At 44.1% G+C, this 26,408-nt stretch overlaps 1 protein-coding gene across 7 annotated transcripts in view; it reads left to right on the plus strand.

Annotated features, from left to right (window-relative positions):
* LOC112263830 (DENN domain containing 2B) overlaps positions 1-19,888 on the plus strand; it is an 82,547-nt gene extending 62,659 nt beyond the window's left edge. For 6 of the 7 annotated variants that reach the window (XM_024440452.2, XM_042319089.1, XM_024440451.2 and 3 more), the window contains 6 exons: positions 10,898-11,075; positions 15,905-15,946; positions 16,073-16,184; positions 16,631-16,870; positions 18,590-18,676; positions 19,328-19,888. In XM_024440452.2, the coding sequence (XP_024296220.2) occupies positions 10,898-11,075; positions 15,905-15,946; positions 16,073-16,184; positions 16,631-16,870; positions 18,590-18,676; positions 19,328-19,362 (694 nt within the window). In that variant the 3' untranslated portion in view covers positions 19,363-19,888. Of the gene's footprint in view, positions 1-10,788; positions 10,826-10,897; positions 11,076-15,904; positions 15,947-16,072; positions 16,185-16,630; positions 16,871-18,589; positions 18,677-19,327 lie in introns of those variants that run through there. The other variant, XM_024440455.2, reaches the window with a different exon arrangement.
* The last annotated feature ends 6,520 nt before the right edge of the window (positions 19,889-26,408 follow it).

Below are 26,408 nucleotides of genomic sequence, written 5' to 3' on the forward strand. Positions count from 1 at the left end.
ACCCTCACCACCTGGGGGCGGCCCGTCAGGAAGTCCAGTACCCAGTTGCACAGGGCGGGGTCGAGACCCAGGGTCTCGAGCTTGATGACGAGCTTGGAGGGTACTATGGTGTTGAATGCCGAGCTGTAGTCGATGAACAGCATTCTCACATAGGTATTCCTCTTGTCCAGATGGGTTAGGGCAGTGTGCAGTGTGGTTGAGATTGCATCGTCTGTGGACCTATTTGGGCGGTAAGCAAATTGGAGTGGGTCAAGGGTGTCAGGTAGGGTGGAGGTGATATGGTCCTTGACTAGTCTCTCAAAGCACTTCATGATGACGGATGTGAGTGCTACGGGCGGTAATCGTTTAGCTCAGTTACCTTAGCTTTCTTGGGAACAGGAACAATGGTGGCCCTCTTGAAGCATGTGGGAACAGCAGACTGGTATAGGGATTGGTTGAATATGTCCGTAAACACACCGGCCAGCTGGTCTGCGCATGCTCTGAGGGCGCGGCTGGGGATGCCGTCTGGGCCTGCAGCCTTGCGAGGGTTAACACGTTTAAATGTCTTACTCACTTCGGCTGCAGTGAAGGAGAGACCGCATGATTCCGTTGCAGGCCGTGTCAGTGGCACTGTATTGTCCTCAAAGCGGGCAAAAAGTTATTTAGTCTGCCTGGGAGCAAGACATCCTGGTCCGTGACTGGGCTGGGTTTCTTCCTGTAGTCCGTGATTGACTGTAGACCCTGCCACATACCTCTTGTGTCTGAGCCGTTGAATTGAGATTCTACTTTGTCTCTGTACTGGCGCTTAGCTTGTTTGATAGCCTTGCGGAGGGAATAGCTGCACTGTTTGTATTCAGTCATGTTACCAGACACCTTGCCCTGATTAAAAGCAGTGGTTCGTGCCTTCAGTTTCACACGAATGCTGCCATCAATCCACGGTTTCTGGTTAGGGAATGTTTTAATCGTTGCTATGGGAACGACATCTTCAACGCACGTTCTAATGAACTCGCACACCGTATCAGCGTATTCGTCAATGTTGTTGTCTGACGCAATACGAAACATCTCCCAGTCCACGTGATGGAAGCAGTCTTGGAGTGTGGAGTCAGCTTGGTCGGACCAGCGTTGGACAGACCTCAGCGTGGGAGCTTCTTGTCTTAGTTTCTGTCTGTAGGCAGGGATCAACAAAATGGAGTCGTGGTCAGCTTTTCCGAAAGGGGGGCGGGGCAGGGCCTTATATGCGTCGCGGAAGTTAGAGTAACAATGATCCAGGGTCTTTCCACCCCTGGTTGCGCAATCAATATGCTGATAAAATTTAGGGAGTCTTGTTTTCAGATTAGCCTTGTTAAAATCCCCAGCTACAATGAATGCAGCCTCCGGATAAATCGTTTCCAGTTTGCAGAGAGTTAAATAAAGTTCGTTCAGAGCCATCGATGTGTCTGCTTGGGGGATATATACGGCTGTGATTATAATCGAAGAGAATTCTCTTGGTAGATAATGCGGTCTACATTTGATTGTGAGGAATTCTAAATCAGGTGAACAGAAGGATTTGAGTTCCTGTATGTTTCCTTCATCACACCATGTCACGTTGGCCATAAGGCATACGCCCCCGCCCGTCTTCTTACCAGAGAGATGTTTGTTTCTGTCGGCGCGATGCGTGGAGAAACCCGCTGGCTGCACCGCTTCGGATTGCGTCTCTCCAGTGAGCCATGTTTCCGTGAAGCAGAGAACGTTACAGTCTCTGATGTCCCTCTGGAATGCTACCCTTGCTCGGATTTCATCAACCTTGTTGTCAAGAGACTGGACATTGGCAAGAAGAATGCTGGGGAGTGGTGCACGATGTGCCCGTCTCCGGAGTCTGACCAGAAGACCGCTTCGTTTCCCTCTTTTTCTGAGTCGTTTTTTTTTTTTTTTTGGTCGCTGCATGTGATCCACTCGGTTACACTGGTTGTAAGGCAGAACTCAGGATCCGCATCGCGAAAAACATATTCTTGGTCGTACTGATGGTGAGTTGACGCTGATCTTATATTCAGTAGTTCTTGTCGGCTGTATGTAAAGAAACCTAAGATGACCTGGGGTACTAGTGTAAGAAATAACACGTAAAAAAACAAAAAACTGCATAGTTTCCTAGGAACGCGAAGCGAGGCGGCCATCTCTGTCGGCGCCGGAAGTATTTACTGGTCTAATTCCGTAGGTAAACAGTTTATAATAGCAATAGGACACCTCAAAGGTTTGTGGTATATGGCCAATATACCACGGCTAAGTGCTGTATCCAGGCACTCTGCATTGCATCGTGCATAAGAACAGCTCTTAGCCTTGGCATATTGGCCATATACCACACCTCCTCTGGCCTAATTGCTTAAATATACACAAGACTATGTAATTAGCCTATTAACCGATAAGAGTCTAAGCCCTGTCCCAACCGGGGGGCAAGTCTCACCTTTTCACAGAGGGGTCGTATTAGTGTGCAGCACAAACTGTTCGGACGCTACAGACGATTTTGTGAGAAGACCAGATGTCTCATTTTAAGGATGTTTCATGGCCTGAAAACCCCCCCGCTCTAGCTCTGTCACCTTTCATTGCAGATGCTGAAGTGCAACATAGACAGATGTGGTGGATTGAGACGCATCCAATGCAAAAAAACAGTGATCTCTAGATTAAACTTTTGTATGTTTTTTATTGTTAGTATTATGCTCATTTCATTTAGCTAATTAGACTTAGACCTTAGGGTTTTTAAATGTTTATCTGATTCCATTTGATATTATGGTCAAATCATGTGCAATCAAGTATTATGTGTTTTTATTTTATTTAATCTTTATTTCATCTTTATTTAACTAGGCAAGTCAGTTAAGAACAAATTCTTATTTACAATGATGGCTTAGGAACAGTGGGTTAACTGCCTTGTTCAGGGGCAGAACAACAGATGTTTACATTGTCAGCTCTGAGATTCAATCTTAGCCGACTAAGATCAAGAAATGGTCATGAGAAGTGAATATCTAAACATGTATGCTAATTATTTATTAATAAGACAATGCCTAAGGCTCGGCATTGCCTTGGGCCATTTGCCATGCGGCGAGTAAATTAGGGCCGAGCCTATGGGGTTACATGGACTGTTGCATTAACCCGTTATTTGTACTGTAAGCTGTGTATGACTTGTTTAAGAGGTCGCAACAGGTCGTTTGCCAAAAGCAAGCGTCTTTGTATGTATCAGAATGAGAACATGGAGGTTGTTTCCGATTACTGAAGTGCTTTAATAAGGCAATGTTTCTATTGTATTTGCTGAGCGGCCCACAGTAGAACAGACAGGGGATTGGGAGGAAAGGTAGTGTGTGTATGAGTGGGAGAAAGATGGAGGGTAAGAGAGGGAGAAACAGGGAGGAAGAAAGAGCGGGGGTGCAGAGCGAGAGCAAAAGACCGCCTCTGAAAGCTTTTCTCATGGTCATGGTGAATTAATCAGGCTCTTGTTTTCTGAGAGGGAGAAGGAAGGCTGTTTTCTGTACCTCGTTTCCCCTTACACCACTCCCTGTAACATCAGAAAACTTCAAACTAACACATGGTAGTCACCAGATGTATTGCATTTTTATTAGTTTAAAATCCTCCTTTCAAACCCCATTCATAATCTTCTTCTACCACCTGTTGAAATGACTGGGGTTTGCAGGAAGATTCAGGAAGAGCCCATTGCTCCAGACTCCAGCAGCAGCAGCAGCAGCCGTATAATATGGTGTGTGTCTGTAACCCCAGTCTGTTAAAGTGAGCCACTGTAGGTAGCTACAGTGTACCACTCTAATCTGGGAACAAGCTGTACAGTTTATTTAGTCCCTTATTACTCCTGAACAGTGTTGTATCACACTGAGCAATGCTGGCACCGCAACTAACAACCTACAACAACTTAACACTTTCCCCGTGTGTATTTCTAACACCCAAAGGTGGAGTGGAAGAACACAGTGGAAACATACTGTATCTAAAATATTTCTTTGAGACTGAAGAGGGAAACTCAGAAGATGGAAACCAGAGGCCAAGCATCTGACTTTCCCATAATTATTATTATTATTATTATTATTATTATTATTATTATTATTATATATACACACACACTGCAATGCTGCCCACAAGAAGCATTGGAATCAATAGGCTAGAATAGAACCATGAGTAGGGTTGCCCAAGAGAAGCCTGGTCTTACTGTTCAACAGCTTCCGTTACAACTGTTCATACTAGGGAGTCCAAGCCTAGGCTGTGATGGGGACTTGAGATCCTTATGGAGAGGAAGTGGGGAAAAGACTCTATGTGAATACTAAACATTCTACTAGATGCACCAATGAGCATTATGGACATTTTCATTCATCATTCTCACCATTGCTTAATTTGAGCTGGATCCTAATAAAAGCGATCAAAGTTATAATTTTTTACCCCCTTTTTCTCCCCAATTTCGTGGTATCCAATTGGTAGTTACAGTCTTGTCTCATCTCTGCAACTCCCATATGGACTCGGGAGAGGCGAAGGTCGAGAGCCATGCATCCTCCGAAACACAATCCAACTATGCCTCATTGCTTCTTGACACAATTCCCGCTTAATCCAGAAGCCAGCCACATCAATGTGTCGGAGGGAACACCGCACACCTGGCGAACGTGTCAGCGTGCACTGCGCCCGGCCCGCCACAGGAGTCGCTAGAGCGCCATGGGACAAGAACATCCCTGCCTGCCAGACCATCCCCTAACCCGGACGATGCTGGGCCAATTGTGCGCCGTCCCATGGGTCTCCCGGTCGCGGCCGGCTGCGACATAGCCTGGACTCAAAACCAGAATCTCTAGTGGCACAGCTAGCACTGCGATGCAGTGCCTTAGACCACTGCGCCACTCAGGAGGCCCTAAAACAATCAAAGTTCATTCGAGGCCCCGCGTCATGTGAAAAAGTAGATTTTTTCCCCTGATATTCGAGTTGGTTTAGGTTTGCGCAATGTTGCAACCTATGTTTGAGACCAACGTGTGGCTGTGTGAGAAGCGCGCCTGTGTCTCTCACAGAACTGGAACGAGATTCACTTTCTATGATCTCTCTCCCTATCTGCTCTGATAGACATGAATGAGCCTGCAACGCTGATCTCTCCAGTGTTGCACTTCATTTATTTCCTTATAGAATCATAGCTGTGCGAAGGGTTCTGGATGATCTGCATCACCCCTGATACATTTAAATACATTTGCCAAAGTTATAGAGTTACTGCTGTCTGTTCAGAAAGAAATGAAATAATTCAGAATAGCCTAGTACACCATGAGAAAGCCTGTAATTTAGTCACAGAAGATCAGTAGCTTATTTTAACAAATTATCTAGCTATGGATTGTGTGTGGCCAATTACAAGGCATAGCCTAAATCTGTCAGTGAACAGCATGCAGATAAAATAGGCAATATTTCAAATACAATCGTGGGAAAACATAGGGTGGAAAGCAAATGGCTCCTGTTGAAAAGAGAAGACTAATGTGTTTGCTGTAGGCCACCAACATTTTTGATCAACTTCCAAACGTTTTTTACAAAGTAAAACAAGAGAGAGAGAGGCTTTTGGCACGAATCACCTGTGATTGGGCTGCACATGATTGGGTGAGTCAGTGAAACTGGAAAGCATTTTTAGGACTATCATTTCCTCATGTTGTAGCCTACAATATGTGTGTCTCCACACACCTATGCCTAGACTATTGATGGATTTAAGACAAGGTCGTTTTTATTGATCTCAGTGTGTCAGTGTCAAAGTATACTGTCATTTTGACCATTTGTACGGTATTAAAAAAAAATCAGCTAAAGTCTCCAGTCATGTAAAATGATGCAGAATTGCATGAAATGCGTTTATAAAAGGCAACAATTTTTCCCAGACCCTAGGCCACTAAAAATGTCCTCCATCTGTGCAACTTCTGTAAGTGCCTCTGCTCTACTTCTCTATGCCACTAAGCAAATGCAATGACATGTATGCAGTGCTTTATTAAAGGGGATTTTTCTCTCATGCGTTCTGGTACATCAGAGCTCCCCAGGTTATCCCCCTCTCGCCCTCACTTTTTTGGTCCGGCACCTCCCGATTTACAAATTAAGCACTGATTCTCACCCAGAAAAATATGTATGTGCTTCAGTATGAGGAGCTGTTAGTCAACAGCTGTACTGATGCTCCTGCCAGGGCCTGTGGTTGTCCTGGGCTGAAATGGGCCCGTCTGGGCTCGTGGACAGTGCTGCTGACACTGGGACTCTCCATCCTGCACCTGTGGGTTTGACAGAGTAAGCCTCTCTATCCTGAGAGTTTCCTGGGAATCTGCATGGTCAGCCACAGACAGACCCAGGACAACCATTCCTGATCTGACATGCTTATGTAACCCCAAATGCAAAATATCACAAAGCAAAGTTAGAATCCTCTAAACTTAAGTGGTCAGTTGTGCGGGTGCTGATATGGTTTTGTTATCACCTTGTGCGTCCCAAATAGAACCCCTTTCCCTATGTGGTACACTACTGCCCATATTTGCTCTGGTCAAAAGTTATGCAATATACACTGCTCAAAAAAATAAAGGAAACACTAAAATAACACATCCTAGATCTGAATGAATGAAATATTCTTATTAAATACTTTTTTCTTGACATAGTTGAATGTGCTGACAACAAAATCACACAAAAATTATCAATGGAAATCAAATTTATCAACCCATGGAGGTCTGGATTTGGAGTGACACTCAAAATTAAAGTGGAAAACCACACTACAGGCTGATCCAACTTTGATGTAATGTCCTTAAAACAAGTCAAAATGAGGCTCAGTAGTGTGTGTGGCCTCAACTTGTCTGTATGACCTCCCACCAACGCCTGGGCATGCTCCTGATGAGGTGGCGGATGGTCTCCTGAGGGATCTCCTCCCAGACCTGGACTAAAGCATCCGCCAACTCCTGGACAGTCTGTGGTGCAACGTGGCGTTGGTGGATGGAGCGAGACATGATGTCCCAGATGTGCTCAATTGGATTCAGGTCTGGGGAACGGGCGGGCCAGTCCATAGCATCAATGCCTTCCTCTTGCAGGAACTGCTGACACACTCCAGCCACATGAGGTCTAGCATTGTCTTGCATTAGGAGGAACCCAGGTCCAACCGCACCAGCATATGGTCTCACAAGGGGTCTGAGGATCTCATCTCGGTACCTAATGGCAGTCAGGCTACCTCTGGCGAGCACATGGAGGGCTGTGCGGCCCCTCAAAGAAATGCCACCCCACACCATGACTGACCCACCGCCAAACCGGTCATGCTGGAGGATGTTGCAGGCAGCAGAACGTTCTCCACGGCGTCTCCAGACTCTGTCACGTCTGTCACATGTGCTCAGTGTGAACCTGCTTTCATCTGTGAAGAGCACAGGGCGCCAGTGGCGAATTTGCCAATCTTGGTGTTCTCTGGCAAATGCCAAATGTCCTGCACGGTGTTGGGCTGTAAGCACAACCCCCACCTGTGGACGTCGGGCCCTCATACCACCCTCATGGAGTCTGTTTCTGCCGTTTGAGCAGACACATGTACATTTGTGGCCTGCTGGAGGTCATTTTGCAGGGCTCTGGCAGTGCTCCTCCTGCTCCTCCTTGCACAAAGGCGGAGGTAGCAGTCCTGCTGCTGGGTTGTTGCCCTCCTACGGCCTCCTCCACATCTCCTGATGTACTGGCCTGTCTCCTGGTAGCACTTCCATGCTCTGGACACTACGCTGACAGACACAGCAAACCTTCTTGCCACAGCTCGCATTGATGTGCCATCCTGGATGAGCTGCACTACCTGAGCCACTTGTGTGGGTTGTAGACTCCGTCTCATGCTACCACTAGAGTGAAAGCACCGCCAGCATTCAAAAGTCACCAAAACATCAGCCAGGAAACATAGGAACTGAGAAGTGGTCTGTGGTCACCACCTGCAGAACCACTCCTTTATTGGGGGTGTCTTGCTAATTGCCTATAATTTCCACCTGTTGTCTATTCCATTTGCACAACAGCATGTGAAATTTATTGTCAATCAGTGTTGCTTCCTAAGTGGACAGTTTGATTTCACAGAAGTGTGATTGACTTGGAGTTACATTGTGTTGTTTAAGTATTCCCTTTATTTTTTTGAGCAGTGTATAAGGAATAGAGTGCCATTTGGCACGCACCCTTAGAGAGTTGACTGGCAGATGTGGGCAGAGATGGTGTTTTTATTGCAAGTTCATCATTTCCTATGAGTGTTCCCTCAGGACTGAGTGTGTAAGTGATACTCATGGTATCAGTCCTCTCCTCTGCAGCGCTTGCTCTGTCTTGCTTGTGGCTGAGGTTCTGAGAGCTGCACCCCATCACTCCCTGGTGGAACATGTCAAACCCCGGAGACTGGATCTGTTCAAAAGGATCAGTTCCTTCTGCAAATAAAACTCAAGACAGTGAAACTGAGACTGCTTTCTGCTCTATGTTATGATGGGTGAATAAGAAACCTGAACAGACCATGGGGCTGCAGTTGTTGAGCCATGTAGATACTGGTCTCGCTTTACAGTGTTCATTAACTATAATAACTTGCCATTATACTCATAGCTCTATTTACAGTAAACTGTACCAAAACAAGATAAAGGTTCTGTCAAGGAGAGGCTGTATGCACATCAATATTGACGTTGTGATAGAGCGTGGACACTTATATGTAGTGGGAGTACTATGTGTTTGGTAGGATGTGCCCTCTGCTGTTGAAGAGAACAACTATAGACAACATTCCTTATTAACAGTGCATTCATCTTTAGTGGAGTGTTTGATCCCCACTGATTTAGAGTTGTGGTATCTGTGTGTTTCTGATGGGCCTCATGGTTTATTTCCCCTCTCTATCTGTGTGTACATGGACTGTATGGAGTGCAGGGGGACAGAGGGGAGGAGGGTCAGCCACTGTCAACAAACTTGGGACCGTGAGAAAGATGACATACAATTTTGATTTTGTGTTAAGCCACAGCTGTCAAAATTCACCAGCGGTAAGGGTGCTGTTTTGTGTAATATCAAATGGATTCAAGATCTTGTTAAACTATTGTAACACACCCAACCCATCTGAGGGTGAGGGAGTGGACCTACTGTGTGTGTTGCCACAGTGGCAGTGCCTAGTGTAATCAGCCTGTCAGATGTTTATAGAGCAGGTCTTAGCTGTGGGCTGTGTAGTTAAGGGTGTTACACTGTGGAAGAGGTGGAAACGTAACAGATTAAAGCTTTTGAATGGTTGCCATGGGTGAACCTGTCTGCTGCTCCCAGTGCTGTAAAGTACTTTAGTAAAAATACTTTAAAGTACTACTTAAGAGTTTTTGGAGTTTTTGTACTTTACTTTACTATTTATATTTTGGACAACTTTTACTTTTACTTCACTACATTCCTAAAGAAAATAATGTACTTTTTACTCCATACATTTTCCCTGACACCCAAAAGTACTCGTTACATTTGGAATGTTTACCAGGACAGGAAAATTGTCCAATTCACGCACTTCAAGAGAACATCCCTGGTCATCCCTACTGTCTCTGATCTGGTGGACTCACTGAACCCATGCTTTGTTTATAAATTATGTGTTGGAGTGTGCCCCTGGCTATTTATCTGTAAATTGAAAAAAAAAAAAAATGGTGCCTTCTGGTTTGCATTTAAAATTTTGATACTTAATTACTTAAGTATATTTCAGAAATTACATTTATGAATGAATAACTTAATAGAAAATGACTCAAGTGGGCCTCCCAGGTGGCGCAGTGGTTAAGGGCGCTGTACTGCAGCGCCAGCTGTGCCACCAGAGAATGCCCATTTACATTTGCTTCTTAACACAGTGCGCATCCAACCCGGAAGCCAGCTGCACCAATGTGTCGGAGGAAACACCTGGCAACCTTGGTTAGCGTGCACTGCACCCAGCCCGCCACAGGAGTCGCTGGTTTGCAATGAGACAAGGATATCCCTACCGGCCAAGCCCTCCCTAACCCGGACGACGCTAGGCCAATTGTGCATCGCCCCATAGACCTCCCGGTCACGGCCGGTTACGACAGAGCCTGGGCGCAAACCCAGGGTCTCTGGTGGCACAGCTGGCGCTGCAGTACAGCGCCCTTAACCACTGCGCCACCTGGGAGGTCCACTTGAGTCATTTTCTATTAAGTTATCTTTCAAGTATGACATTTGGGTATTTTTCCCGCTACTGGCTGCTCCAATGTGAAGTCTTGTACTTGAGCTCTCTCCTGGCAGCTGAGTGTCAGGAGGTGTGATTTCTTTCTGCTCTATCCTTTCCTTTCCTGTCTTTTTCTTATTTTCATCTGTTGTTGGAGAGAAAGAACAGCCTGTTGAGAATGGATTTCAGACTGTCCCTTAGACCAACTGGAGGTAGGAACATGGTGTTAAGCCAGGGTACATAGCCGCACTGGTTCGCCTCACATATACAAAAGTAATTGTTTCAAGGAAAAGAGGATCAGGTTGTTGTTTGGTTTGGACGTTGGAAAGACTGGTTCACTTATGACGTTAAGCAATGCGCTCTCATTCGGCTCTCTTCTTGATATTAGAGGCAGATAATAATGAACTTTAAATCTCAATAAGCTTTTATTTTGAATTTTATAGAGGAACATGAGAGTCCACATTTTTGTTGCATCTGTTTGTCGTTCTTTGTCCGCTGCTGGCTGTTGTTTTAGGAGTACTCAGTGTTCACTTCAAAACACAATCCACCACTCCCTTTCAAAGGTCAGGATAAAGTGGGCAATCTGATGGAAAATCTGGCATCCCCATGTTTTCCCCTAACAATGTTCATATCTGGTTTTACTGATGGGCCCCCTGCAGTTCTGTGTTGTGAGTGATGTTGTCTGTCTCCCTCCCCGGTAGTACCCTGTCCAGCTGTATATGATGTTGACTGTCCCCATAGAGATCTTAAAATGATTAGATATAGTGATTCTATATGTAATTCTATGGTTGTCTGTCTCCCTCTCTGCAGTACCCTGTCCAGCTGTATGCACGCGGTGGTGGCTCTGCTCTATCCCTTCTCCTGGCAGCACACCTTCATCCCCGTCCTGCCTGCCTCCATGGTGGACATCGTCTGCTGCCCCACGCCCTTCCTGGTGGGGCTCCTGTCCAGCTCTCTGCCCAAACTCAAAGACCTGCCTGTGGAAGAGGTTGGTACTTCATGTCTCTCTCTCTGGCTTTTCATTTTTGTCTCCCACTGTCTTGCTTGTCTTAGACCAGGTTTAATGTATTGGCTCTATTTCCTCCTCATTCTGCACCTCTGATTGTGTTAGCTTGAGGCTACAGATTAGAGGCTATACCACTGTCACATTCCATCTCTCCATCACGCTGGGCTGGCGATTGGCCTTCCTGTTACTGGTCAGCAGTAAAACGCCCACAACAACCTACAGTATATTACACAGTCAATTACCCTGCTTGTTTTCATTAAACATTTACCCAATGAGGAACTTATATTTCTGGAGAGAATTGCGTAGGTATGTTGATCCTCTTGGCTGATTGGTGCAGCCATGGGACAGATTCAGAAGCATCCGGATATACAGTAACTGGGACATCTCACGAGACAGCTATCATGGTGCTCCTCCCAACCTCCCTCAGAGACCCAGGACCACCCCTGGGTCCAGGATGAAACCACACTCTCTGGATGACTGTCACAGGCTTCTTTGAAAGAATGCTGGACCTTCCAGTGATTCAGAGCATTTTTACCCTCAAACTTTTTTTTAATGTCTATTCATTCAAGCAATACATACCAGAGAGAGTTCTAAATCAGTCTCATGTTAAATTCACAGTCACACATTGAGCAATAGCATTGTGTTTTCGAAAGGTCTGCTCAAACTTGAATTCTCTCAGAGCGCTGAGTGTAATATGACCCGTTTCCTCTGTTTTGCTGCCATGGACACTGTAGGCTCCCTGTATTCAGTATTAGAATTCAAGCCATGAGCTTCCTAGTATTGAGGTGTCAGAGTCCACACACAGTGTGAGGCCTGCTATAGCTATAATTGCCTGTTCAGTGCTGTCCAGCAGTCTCGCTGTGGTCAAAGCCTAACAGGACGTTGACCTGCAGCAGTTTTGTCATCAATTACAGAGGGAGGAGGGAAAGAAGACGTGTCTGTTTCTCTGCTCTCCCAGCTGGACTGTTCTGCAGCATTCTTGGAACGGAGCGCTGATTTGCCAAGGCAGACTGGAAAGAGGGGGAAATCACCAGAATCCATCCTCGTTAAAGTAGCAACAACTCCTCCAGCCTCAACGTGCTGTAGTGTGGCTGACCCTGACCTAAACCCCCAGTGAATGTGGCCTTGGCAGTTGGCAGCTGCTGCAGCCTGCAGGGCCCATGCCAGGGCAGCCTCAGCCCTCAGCTCTGGGGTCTGGCCCCAGTAGGGAGGGAGAGAGGGAGGTTCTGGCTCTCAATAAAAGCCTGGCAGGAGAAGCCATCAGGACTCTTAAAGTCCAGCTCTCTGCTATAACACAGTTAGACCAAGTCAGCAGCATCTGCCCTCAGCCCATGGTGTGTGTGAAAAATACCATCTCACCCTGTCTGTCACACTTGACACAGGGCTTTTAATGGCCTGTCAACAGTATCTGTTGTCTGTTTACATCTGTCTTGATGTTGCTGATCGACTCAATTCAAATTCCCCAAGTATCCTTTGCTGCTTATAAAGATCTCATTTTAACACTGGTATAACACTTCCAACTTCTGGAAGAGCTCGTCTTTCTCTTGATGGAGAGTTTGATTTATTTGTAGAGGGCATTGGTATTCACTTTAAACCACTGTATGCACATGGAAGAAGCCTGGATTTGACTGAAGATTCCTAAATGTGATCGACCACCTTGATTTGGTCTTATGTAGCAACATTTTAAATGTTTTTTTTTATATTGGATAAAAGTAGAGCCTCAGAGGTAGAAAATGGTATATCATACACTGCAGTTTAGGAACAATGGGAAAGTAATTCTACTTTGAAAGTTGATAAACTTGTAACCCCATTTGAGAAATGTTTTGGTACACCTAATGGAGAGCTCTCCTTTGTCTACACCCATTCAGCATTGTACACACCCTCTTAAGCCTTAGCCACACCCATCTCTTTAAGGATTCACATGTGAGGCCATGGCCTAAACAGAGCGACTAGTTTAGTAAACAACCAAAGATTTCATGACTAAAAGTGGTAACAGTACTAGCCTACACTAACAAAAAAACTCCAGGTAAAAATACACTTTATGTAGTCCTTGGCCTATTTCCTAACCTGACTTTGGTGCAGGTCATGTTGTTCTTCACATTACCGTCTCTGGTAAACACACACATGCCCAGGATACAGAAGGTGAAAACAATACAGTGAAATGGTTACTTTCATAGTAAATCAAATCAAATTTATTTATATAGCCCTTCGTACATCAGCTGATATCTCAAAGTGCTGTACAGAAACCCAGCCTAAAACCCCAAACAGCAAGCAATGCAGGTGTAGAAGCACGGTGGCTAGGAAAAACTCCCTAGAAAGGCCAAAACCTAGGAAGAAACCTAGAGAGGATCCAGGCTATGTGGGGTTGCCAGTCCTCTTCTGGCTGTGCCGGGTGGAGATTATAACAGAACATGGCCAAGATGTTCAAATGTTCATAAATGACCAGCATGGTCCAATAATAATAATAATAAGGCAGAACAGTTGAAACTGGAGCAGCAGCACGGCCAGGTGGACTGGGGACAGCAAGGAGTCATCATGTCAGGTAGTCCTGAGGCATGGTCCTAAGGCTCAGGTTCTCAGAGAATTAGAGAGAGCACACTTAAATTCACACAGGACACCGAATAGGACAGGAGAGGTACTCCAGATATAACAAACGGACCCTAGCCCCCCGACGCATAAATACTGGAGGCTGAGACAGGAGGGGTCAGGAGACACTGTGGCCCCATCCGAGGACAGGGCCAAACAGGAAGGATGTAACCCCACCCACTCTGCCAAAGCACAGCCCCCAAACCACTAGAGGGATATCTTCAACCACCAACTTACCATCCTGAGATGAGGCTGAGTATAGCCCACAAAGATCTCCGCCATGGCACAACCCAAGGGGGGCGCCAACCCAGACAGGATGACCACATCAGTGAATCAACCCACTCAGGTGACGCACCCCTTCCAGGGACGGCATGAGAGAGCCCCAGTAAGCCAGTGACTCAGCCCCTGTAATAGGGTTAGAGGCAGAGAATCCCAGTGGAAAGAGGGGAACCGGCCAGGCAGAGACAGCAAGGGCGGTTCGTTGCTCCAGAGCCTTTCCGTTCACCTTCCCACTCCTGGGCCAGACTACACTCAATCATATGACCCACTGAAGAGATGAGTCTTCAGTAAAGACTTAAAGGTTGAGACTGAGTTTGCGTCTCTGACATGGGTAGGCAGACCGTTCCATAAAAATGGAGCTCTATAGGAGAAAGCCCTGCCTCCAGCTGTTTGCTTAGAAATTCTAGGGACAATTAGGAGGCCTGCGTCTTGTGACCGTAGCGTACGTGTAGGTATGTACGGCAGGACCAAATCAGAGAGATAGGTAGGAGCAAGCCCATGTAATGCTTTGTAGGTTAGCAGTAAAACCTTGAAATCAGCCCTTGCTTTGACAGGAAGCCAGTGTAGAGAGGCTAGCACTGGAGTAATATGATCAAATTTTTTGGTTCTAGTCAGGATTCTAGCAGCCGTATTTAGCACCAACTGAAGTTTATTTAGTGCTTTATCCGGGTAGCCGGAAAGTAGAGCATTGCAGTAGTCTAACCTAGTAGCAATATCAAAAACACAAAGTGTCCAGATAAAAATATTTTATAATTATTAGATGACACTTACCTGACACACTTGTCTAAATTGATGGGTCATGTGAAGGAAATGCCTTAACCTCCCCCCATCCTCGTCTAGCTAAGTGGATGGGTCACTATTGTCTAGAAATACAATAGATGGCCGGAATCACCCCCAGACACACCTGGCTAACTTGATGGGTCATGTAATCATCTGGTGAAGTGGAGTCTTTTCTTTAGACATGTAGCTAGCTAGCTAAACAATGAACCGGAAAAATCCCAACTCATACTACGACCAATACAAACATTGTCATAGCTGTAGTATGAATCTGCAGGTAGCTAAAGTTAACCAACTTGGTTCAATGTTAGCTAGCTAACATTAGGCTATAACTAGTAATGCAAATGGCTTTGTGATTCAAATAATATTACAACACATATCATACATGTAACGTTAGATAGCGAACCAGCAAGCTAACGCTCGCTAGCTAGTGAACAGTATGCTTTAACTTGCAATGAAACAACATTCTGACAATTTGAAATGTATAATATCTGAAAATGTAGCTAGACTCTTACCTGTATACATGGATGAACGCTTCATGGCAGACTGGAACCATTTAACTCTGTTTTGTTTGTAGCTACATCTTGTTTGGCCAGTATTGTGTCAAGTCACTCCGGTTCACACTGACCGTGGCCTGTGCAGAAAGTAGCCCATCACTTTTTCCAACTGATCTGTTGATAACGCCTGCTAAATTTAGGGCATCAATGTAGTTGAGAAAAGTTTGAAATCTTTTGCAGTTCTCAATGGCTAACCTTATATCTTTCAAAAACGATGCGGTAGAAAGGACTATCAACACATACTGAACAGCTCAAGTTATAGACAGAAGCATGCTACACGTCAGACCAAACCAAACTCATCTCTCGGCATGTCCAGCCCTTCAATTATCTCAGCCAATCATGGCTAGCAGGATGGTTCCTTTCTTTTTCCATGGCTAAACCAACTCGGCTCATAATTTAACAATTTTATTCATATTTACAGATGGAATACAAGTTTGTTATTAAGGCACATGAAAGTTCACATGTTCCAAAGGCATTTCTGCCATAAATCGCATTTTGATAAACAATGAATGTTTATGTTCAAATGCCTCTCCTGTCAAGTAGTGACGTGCGACATACGCCTAGTTTCCTGAAATGAGTCACAAATATGTGACTTGTTTGTTTCCTTTGCAGGCTTTGATGGTGGACTTGGGAACTGACCGCTTTCTCAGACAGGTTGGTCTCAATTCTCCAGTACCTCACCGTAAACAAAGACTAGAATGTTTATTGTAATATAATATGGACTGATCTTTTGATATTCTTGTTTATTGTCACTAATTAAATTGTTATGTGTGTGAATAGATGGATGATGAGGCCTCGTTGTTGCCACGGAAACTCCAGTCTGCTCTTGAGCTAGCTCTGGAGCAGAGGAATGACATCATCAATCAGGACTCTGACAGCGAGTCAGACGAAGGTGAACGAGGGACACATCGTCACTCTCTACTAAACCGGATGTTACGAGTGTGAATTAGGACAACAAAGCACTGGCCATGTTTCAACCTTGTGAACAAGAACATGTACAGCACATGTCTGGGAGCAATATATTGTCTGTGGAGTGATGAGAACTCCTGGAATGGGTGATTCACCTCACTGAATTGAAGGTTACTGGTGTTCAGAATGTAGTGTTTGTTTAATGTTACGTATGAATACACAATATCAGTTTAACATCAACTCTAAATAACTCTTGTCATTCCAACAAATGTTATAGGCTCTACTTGATTCTCAAGCACAATTCTCAAGCATAAAAAGAGTTCCACTGTAGTTTGTTTTGCTTCTTTCTAGATGTATTGAACATGTATTAAGTGTGTTTCAGTTTCAGCATCATAATACTAACCTATCCTATTTTGTCTGTTTCTGTAGAGTGTAACTCCTTGAACAGCCTGGTGTCGGAGGCCTTCATCCGTTTCTTCCTGGAAACCATCGGCCACTACTCCCTGTTCCTCACCCAGAGCGAGCGAGGAGAACGCATTTTCCAGCGCGAGGCCTTCCGCAAGTCTGTGGCCTCCAAGAGCATCCGTCGCTTCCTGGGGGTCTTCATGGAGTCCCAAATGTTTGCTGGGTTCATCCAAGACCGGGAGCTGCGGAAATGCCGGGCCAAAGGTAGAGCAAACCTACAATGACACTGTCAGTCCACCCTACACAACAGTCTGTAATGGAATGGTCCTGTCTACTTGTTAAGAGATAATAACGTTAAGTGTGTCCTGTCCTCCTAAAATTTATTCATTGTAGTTCATCATAACACAAATAATATGTCAACTGTAATGATTGGTAGAAATCCTCTTTAGAGGTAGGCACTGTCACCCCTCACTTTTCCGCCAAAGTATTCCAAAATCCCTAAAGGGATCTTCTCAAACCTGTGTTGGTACGGCCCTCTCGTTGACAACGGTTCTAGCTGGGTATTCAGTGCCATCTCCTGGCCACGTAGTGAAGGGTATTTCCCCCCATACCAAAACATGCTTTCTCTGATATACTGCACTGTAACATTACCCCACAATAAAAAAAAAGCCTTGCAGAAGTATTCATCCCCCTTGGTGTTTTTCCTATTTTGTGGCATTACAACATGTATTTAAATAGATTTGATTTGGATTTCATGTAACGGACATACACAAAATAGTCCAAATTGGTGAAGTGAAATGAAAAGAATAACTTAAAAAATAAAAATCATTAAAAGTGATGTGTGCATATGTATTCACCCCCTTTGCTATGAAGCCTCTAAATAAGATCTGGTGTAACCAATTACCTTCAGAAATCACATAATTAGTTACATAAAGTCCACCTGTGTGCAATCTAAGTGTCACATGATCTGTCACATGATCTGAGTATATATACACCTGTTCTGAAAAGCTCCAGAGTCAGCAGCACCATGAAGACCAAGGAGCTCTCCAAACAGGTCAGGGATAAAGTTGTGGAGAAGTACAGATCAGGGTTGGGGTATAATTTTTGGTATCAGAAACTTTGAACATCCCACTGAGCACCATTAAATCCATTATTAAACAATGGAAAGAATATGGCACCACAACAAACCTGCCAAGAGATGGCAGCCCACCAAAACTCTTGGACCAGGCAAGGAGGGCATTAATCAGAGCGGCAACAAAGATACCAAAGATAACCCTGAAGGAGCTGCAAAGCTCCACAGCTGAGATTGGCGTATCTGTCCATAGGACCACTTTAAGCTGTACACTCCACACAGCTGGGATTTATGGAAGAGTGGACAGAAAAAAGCCTTTGCTTAAAGAAAAAAATAAATAAACACATTTGGTGTTTGCCAAAAGGTATCTGAGACTCCCCAAACATATGGAAGAAGGTACGACTAAAATGTAGCTTCTTTGCCATCACGGAAAACGCTATGTCTGGGGCAAGCCCAACACCAAGTATTTGGTTCTAAATTAAGTATCAAAAGTATAACTCATTTTAAATTCCTTCTATTAAGCATTTTCTTATTTTTAAAATGTGTGGCTAGCCCTCCAACACTCACATTTACAAAAGATTCATTTGTGTTTAGTGAGTCTGCCAGATCAGAGGCAGAAAGGATGACCATGTGTTGTCTTTAAGTGTGTGAATTTGGATGAATGTGAATGTTCCTGTCCTGCTGCTACACATTCAAAATGTAACAAGTACTTATGGATGTCAGTTAAAATGTATGGAGTAAAGTACATTTTCTTTAGGAATGTAGTAAAGTAACTAGTCAAATGGAAATGGTGAAGTACAAATACCCCAAAAAAACAACGTAAGTAAAAATACTTTACAGTACTACTTAAGTACTTTACACCACTGGTAATTACCTCATGTTATTCTGCCATTTTGTTGTGTTTCTGTCAGGACTCTTTGAGCAGAGGGTGGAGCAGTACCTGGAAGAGCTACCAGACACAGAGCAGAGTGGAGTGAACAAGTTCCTCAAAGGGCTAGGTGAGTTCTCAAATAAAATAGAATCTGCACTTAAAAAAATTCTCGCCTCAACAGACCTTACCTGTCCACTTTACTGCTGGGACAAATTGTAACCTGACTTAAAATGTAGGATGACACACAGTTTTGTTCTAAAAGAAGCCTATTCATATTTGGCAATGATGTAGTAATGAGCACCATGTTGTCCAGGGTTCCCCAACTGGTGGAAATTGTAAGCTGTTTTATTGTTGGACCTAAAAGACTGTATAAACCAGCAAATCAGCTATAAGTGGTTTTATTTTTGGAAATCTGTTCCAAAGGATTCCCATGCATTAGAGATGTGATCGTATACAAATGTAAGCAATGTTCAAAATTATGTTTTAGTCAAATATGTTATATGTTTGGGATTTTTGCAGTCTACAAATGATTTGTAATTATGTTCCGGCCACCTAACCATCCGCTCAAGAAAAAATCAGTTCGCAGCTGAATGTAGTTGATGATCCCTGATGTAGTCCAAAACCACGATTCCATCTGCGGCACTACATCATTTCCCTGACAGAGATCACATTCACAGTAAACGCTGCAGATGTCAGCTCAATTGGAAAATTTCATGGAAGTGTGTTAAAGGTTTACATGACGTGAACAGTTCTTACTTGCATTTTGTTTGTCTTTTAGGAAGTAAAATGAAGTTTCTTCACAAAAAGAACTGAGGAAACCTGCTACTTAATAACCAAATACCGGAGCATGAAAGCGTGTTCTACTGCAAACAGAAGATCTGATACACCCAAAACTCTGTATTTTATTGACTTGTTCACTTGTTTGTCTATCAGAAACATCAATGAAATGTCAAAATGTTGTACATATTTCACTGTAAACTGGCTGTGATACCCTCCAATGTAGCTTGATTGTTAGGTGTCTGGTACCTTTTGTGAGGTTAGTTACAGTAGGACGGTACAGAGTGAATGTGCCTTTGTTTCTGATTAACCACTGACATTAAAGCATGCTTGAGAAGAACATGATCAGACTGAGTGAATGCAAGCTGATGTCTGGTGGATGTACAGTTATGTTTTGTAGTTTAGATCATCGTTGTCCTGTCTTTTTGCTGAATGAGAGCTGTAAATTCCACACCTGGTTGGGAGGATTTGTACATGCATTAACACATGAAGAAAATGATTGTAAATGTTTAAAACATGGATTGCTTTGTAAAATTCAGTAATTAAACAAGACTTCAAACGATTGGATTCTTAACTTTTTTATGTGTTACTGTTCAGAGGAAACAGAACTTCATCAGCAATTATAGGAAGCGAGGTCAGTGAACAAGGTCATTGTTCCTCTTTAGGTGGAACCCAGGTGGCTCTGTACAGACGGCGGTTGGATCACACATTTTAAAGAAGTCAAACACTCAAAACAGATTTAAGTAAGCTTCCAAGTCAGCAGAGCTGATAAAAGCATGGCAGTGACAGCCACTGGAGTGATGTGTGAGGACATAATTGGGTTATTGGCAGCATGTGGTAGCTATGTCTGCCTTTTGGGATTCCACCCCAACTACAGTTGGGTGCTGTGGGGGACTTGTCATTGAGTTGTCAGACATGACGTCTAGTGATTTTATATGTTTTGGCAAGGAATGGAACAACAATCTGGAACTGAATAAATGAGTAACTTGTCAATTTTGGGTGCCTATAAATGCATTTGTGGGTCATGAGTATATTAGTCAATACTAGCCCAGAACATGTGTACAGAGATGAAATTGTCACTGAGTGTGTATTTGGGTAATTGACCAGTGTACAGGAAGGCCATTCAGTGAATAAGATGTTTATGTTCTAGCTCTATCTGTCAAAGACAACTGAGGAACAGAGGGTGTCAGGATGAGACAGGACTAACAGGTTAGGTATACAGAAAGTAGTCAGACCCCTTGAGTTTTTCCATATTTTGTTACGTTAAACCCTTCTAAAATGTGTCAAATTTCATCAATCTACACACAATACCCAAATGACAAAGCAAAAAAAAGTTTTAGACATTTTTGAAAATGTATTAATAAAAATACAGAAATGTAGCCTTATTTATTCAGTATTCAGACCCTTTGCCATGAGACTTGAAATTGAGCCTCAGGTGCATCTTGTTTCCATTGATCATCCTTGAGATGTTTCTACAACTTTATTGGAGTCCACTTGTGGTACATTCATTGGACATGATTTAGAAAGGCACACACCTGTCTATGTAAGGTCCCAAAGTTGACAGTGCATGTCAGAGCAAAAACCAAGCCATGAGGCTGAAGGAATTGTCTGTAGAGCTCCGAAACAGGATTGTCTTGAGGCACAGATCTGGGGAAGGGTACCAAAACATTTCTGCAGGTTTGAAGGTACCCAAGAACACAGTGGCCTCCAATCACTCTTAAATAGAAGTTGTTTGGAACCACCAAGACTCTTCCTAGAGCTGGCCGCCTGGCCAAACTGAGCAATCGGGGAAAGGGCCTTTGTCCTCGTCTTGTTCCATGTATATATCTTTTTAAATCTTTTTTATTTGCATGTCTTTTTATATTTTTCTAAACCTCAACTTCAGAATACACTCCTGCAACCCGCCTCGCCCAATGTTGTGTGGATCTGCTTTTTTCTAAAGTATTTTTCTTTACTTTTGAACCGGAACCCCAACAGGAGCTACTAGCTAGTAGTCAGCTAACCACTGCTAGCGGTCATCAGGTAATCAGCTAACATTTTAGCTCGGAAAACTCTCGCCAGTTGGCACGATGTGATTCAAACCAGAGCATACTGGACTTATTTTCGCTCCATATCCCCGGATTCCTATCGCAAGCTCTGAACCTTTTCACCTGGATCATCGCAGCTAGCTAGCTGCAATCCGAATGGCTACTCCTGGCTAATGTCTCTGTCCTGAATCAAGCACAATGCTTGCCATGCTGGAGCTAGCCCATGCTAGGCCCATCTCCCCTACTTATTTTGCCAATTAGCCTGGACCCCTCTTACTACACGGAGCCCTGCTTATCCATCACGACTGGACTACCGACGTATTCTTTCCGAGTTTTTTTTTTTCAACAGGCCCCTCCGTCGCGACGTCCCCTGAATGTCCATCTGCTAGTCTGCTAACCGCAGCCAACTAGCTGTCTAGAGCATATTGGACTGTTAGCTGAAGAGATCCATCGGTCAATTTATTGGGCCACTATACCTATTTTGTCAATTGGACTGGACCCCTTTACTACACGGAACCCTACTAATCCATCACGACTGGTCTGTCGACGTGACCGCACGAGGAGGCTCAACACGAGGAGGCTATAACAGAATTCTTCCGTCGCGATGTCCCTCTAAGGCCCTTCTGCTAGCTTGCTATCCCCGGCATGCTAACTGTCTGAATCTCTGTGTCTCCAGCCAGCCTAACTACTCACTGGACCCTATGATCACTCGGCTACGCATGCCTCTCCCTAATGTCAATATGCCTTGTCCATTGCTGTTCTGGTTTGTGATTATTGTCTTATTTCACTGTAGAGCCTTCAAGCCCTGCTCAATATGCCTTAGCTAATCCTTTAGGTCCACCTCACATATGTGGTGACATCACCTGGTTTAAATGATGTTTCTAGAGAAAATATCTCTCTCATCACTCAATGCCTAGGTTTACCTCCACTGTATTCACATCCAACCATACCTTTGTCTGTACTTTATGCCTTGAATCCATTCTATCGTGCCCAGAAACCTGCTCCTTTTACTCTCTGTTCCGAACGTACTAGACGACCAGTTCTTGTAGCCTTTAGCCGTACACTTATCCTACTCCTCCTCTGTTCCTCTGGTGATGTAAAGGTTAATCCAGGCCCTGCAGTGTCTAGCTCCACTTCTATTCCCCAGGTGCTCTCATTTGTTGACTTCAGTAACCGTAAAAGCCTTGATTTCATGCATGTTAACATTAGAAGCCTACTCCCTAAGTTAGTTTTATTCACTGCTTTAGCACACTCTGCCAACCCGGATGTCCTAGCCGAGCCTGAATCCTGGCTTAGCAAGACCACCAAAAACCCTGAAATTTCCATCCCGAACTATAACATTTCCGACAAGATAACACTGCCAAAGGGGGCGGAGTTGCAATCTACTACAGAGATAGCCTGCAGAGTTCTGTCTTACTATCCAGGTCTGTACCCAAACAATTCGAGCTTCTACATTTAAAAATCCACCTTTCCAGAAACAAGTCTCTCACCGTTGCCGCTTGCTATAGACCACCGTCTGCCCCCAGCTGTGCCCTGGACACCATATGTGAATTGATTGCCCCCCATCTTTCTTCAGAGCTTGTGCTGCTAGGTGACCTAAACTGGGACATGCTTAACACCCCGGCCATCCTACAATCTAAGCTCGATGCCCTCAATATCTCACAAATTATCAATGGACCTACCAGGTACAACCCCCAAATCCGTAAACACGGGCATCCTCATATACAGTGCCTTGCGAAAGTATTCGGCCCCCTTGAACTTTGCGACCTTTTGCCACATTTCAGGCTTCAAACATAAAGATATAAAACTGTATTTTTTTGTGAAGAATCAACAACAAGTGGGACACAATCATGAAGTGGAACGACATTTATTGGATATTTCAAACTTTTTTAACAAATCAAAAACTGAAAAATTGGGCGTGCAAAATTATTCAGCCCCTTTACTTGCAGTGCAGCAAACTCTCTCCAGAAGTTCCGTGAGGATCTCTGAATGATCCAATGTTGACCTAAATGACTAATGATGATAAATACAATCCACCTGTGTGTAATCAAGTCTCCGTATAAACGCACCAATACTTTCGCAAGGCACTGTATATCCTCCTAACCAACTTGCCCTCCAAATACATCTCTGCTGTCTTCAACCAAGATCTCAGCGATCACTGCCTCATTGCCTGCATCCGTAATGGGTCTGCGGTCAAATGACCACCCCCATCCCTGTCAAACGCTCCCTTAAACACTTCAGCGAGCAGGATATTGACCTCATCCCATCAATAGAGGATGCCTGGTCGTTCTTTAAAAGTGCCTTCCTCACCATCTTAAATAATAAGCATGCCCCATTCAAAAAATGTAGAACCAGGAACAGATATAGCCCTTGGTTCACTTCAGACCTGACTGCCCTTGACCAGCATAAAAACATCCTGTGGGGTACTGCATTAGCATCGGATAGCCCCCGTGATATGCAACTTTTCAGGGAAGTTAGGAACCAATATACACAGGCAGTTAGGAAAGCGAAGGATAGCTTTTTCAAACAGAAATTTGCATCCTGTAGCACAAACTCCAAAAAGTTCTGGGACACTGTAAAGTCCATGGAGAATAAGAGCACCTCCTCCCAGCTGCCCACTGCACTGAGGCTAGGAAACACTGTCACCACCGATAAATACACTATAATTGAGAATATCAATAAGCATTTTTCTACGGCTGGCCATGCTTTCCACCTGGCTAACCCTACCCCGGTCAACAGCCCTGCACCCCCACAGCAACTCACCCAAGCCTCCCCCATTTCTCCTTCACCCATATCCAGATAGTTGATGTTCTGAAAGAGCTTCAAAATCTGGACCCCTACAAATCAGCCGGGCTAGACAATCTGGACCCTCTCTTTCTAAAATGATCTGCCGAAATGGTTGCAAACCCTATTACTAGCCTGTTCACCCTCTCTTTCGTATCGTGTGAGATTCCCAAAGATTGGAAGCTGCCACTGTCATCCTCCTCTTCAAAGGGGGAGACACTCTATGACTCTATGCACACAGCCAAGACAATGCAGGAGTGGCGTCAGGACAAGTTTCTGAATGGCCTTGAGTGGCCCAGCCAGAGCCTGAACTTGAACCCAATTGATCATCTCTGGAGAGACCTGAAAATAGCTGTGCAACAACGCTCCCCATCCAACCTAACAGAGCTTGAGAGGATCTGCAGAGAAGACTGCAACAAACTTGCCAAGCTTGTAGCGTCAAACCCAAGAAGACTCAAGGCTTTAATTGCTGCCAAAGGTGCTTCAACAACATACTGAGTAAAGGGTCTGAATACTTTTTATATTTGATAAATTTGCAAAAATTTCAAAAAAACTGTTTTTGTTTTTTCATTATGTGGTATTGTGTGAATATATATCAGTTCCAATGTTGTGGAACAGTGTAAGAGGATGCAGTTTGATGTGAGATTTCAGATGGGAAGTACCGTTTTTCCCGAAGAAATATACGCATGTAAGTCTCACGATCAAACACGAGACTTTGTAACTCCAAAATATTTGAGCTGGACAAAACAGCGACATCCAATGGATGGAGAGGGAACAGCCTGCCCTATATGGCGATGATCAGGTTAAGGTAAAAACCTCAAGCTTTGGTCATACTTGACTTGTGACAGCCCTTCGCTATCGTAGGGTAGGCCTAGGTGAGTATATTCTGTATCGCAGTGAATATACCAGTAGCCTACAGTCCAAATCAAATTCGTAAACATGGTCATAATAATAATATAGCCTGTCCTAGTACACTACGTGCGCACTGACACTGAAAGCAATTGTCATCACATAACGGTAGTTGATATTGTCTGACTGAACCTTACGGACGTACTGCCAAAGCGAAAGTTATTGCGTTTGAGGTATGTTATGAGCAACTATTGTGTTTTGTATCTTAAAAACGATATTCTAATGCATGATCTATTGGACAGCAATACATGCGTAAATAATCGAATGGATTTAGGTGCGGCTCTGTTGACTATTGAGTAGCTCAAATTATGCGCATCCTCCGATACTGTATGTGAGCCAAGATTTCAGCAATGTCATATAAACAACAAATCAATACCAGTTAGGTTACCATTATATGTTGATTACAGCAGGGAATGCGTCAATATAATTAGACTAGATTCTGTTACGTAATCTATCTGTCTAATTTGAAAGTCAATCATTCACCTGCTCCTTGTCTAACATGATGAAAATCAGATATTTGCACATAGCCTACTGGAATGATAGCTCAGCCATGTATCATAACTTGTTTTACTTTTAACAACTTGATATTTTACAAAAAATGGTTGAAACAACAGCAACCACGTTTGCGTTCATTGTTCAGGCTCAATACACAATTGATTTACATGATGACAATGATAGGTTATCAGTGAGTGACATTGACCCCAGTTAAGTGTTAGTGTGGCCAATCTGTATAAAATAGGGCAATAATACAATAATTTCTCCACACATTGATTCCATATTGGGAGGTTTAAAAGATAATTATGCAGTAATTGCATATCCACATATTATAGCTCTTATTGCCAGCAGAAACATGAACAAGCTGGGAAGTGTGTAGTCCCCCGAGCATACAGGGCCTCCCGAGTGGCACAGCGGTCTAAGGTACTGCATCGCAGTGCAAGAGGCGTCACTACAGATCCGCGTTTGATCCCGGGCTGTATTACAACCGTACGTGATCGGGTGTCCCATAAGGCGGCGCAGAACTGGCCCAGCGTCGTCCGGGTTAGGCGAGAGTTTGGCCGGGGGGGTGGGGGCTTTATAAGTAGGTAATCATTGTGAATAAGAATTTGTTCTTAACTGACTTGCCTAGTTAAATAAGAAAATATAATAATAATTCCAGGGAGGTGTTAGTGAAACACAGGGAGGTGTTGCACTGCTATAAAGCTGTTATTGACAGACAGCCAGGGAGTGGTGCTCACATTCCTTCTCACAGGAAACGCAGCAGCTCTCAGAGAGCCCCCTCAGCACTCATCATCACTCAATAGAAAGACCTAATACATGGATGGTGCATCAGGATTAGGGGTCATAATGTAAAGAAAAGTAGCC

The sequence above is a fragment of the Oncorhynchus tshawytscha genome, unplaced genomic scaffold, assembly GCF_018296145.1.
Source record: "Oncorhynchus tshawytscha isolate Ot180627B unplaced genomic scaffold, Otsh_v2.0 Un_contig_37_pilon_pilon, whole genome shotgun sequence".
NCBI lineage: Eukaryota > Metazoa > Chordata > Actinopteri > Salmoniformes > Salmonidae > Oncorhynchus > Oncorhynchus tshawytscha.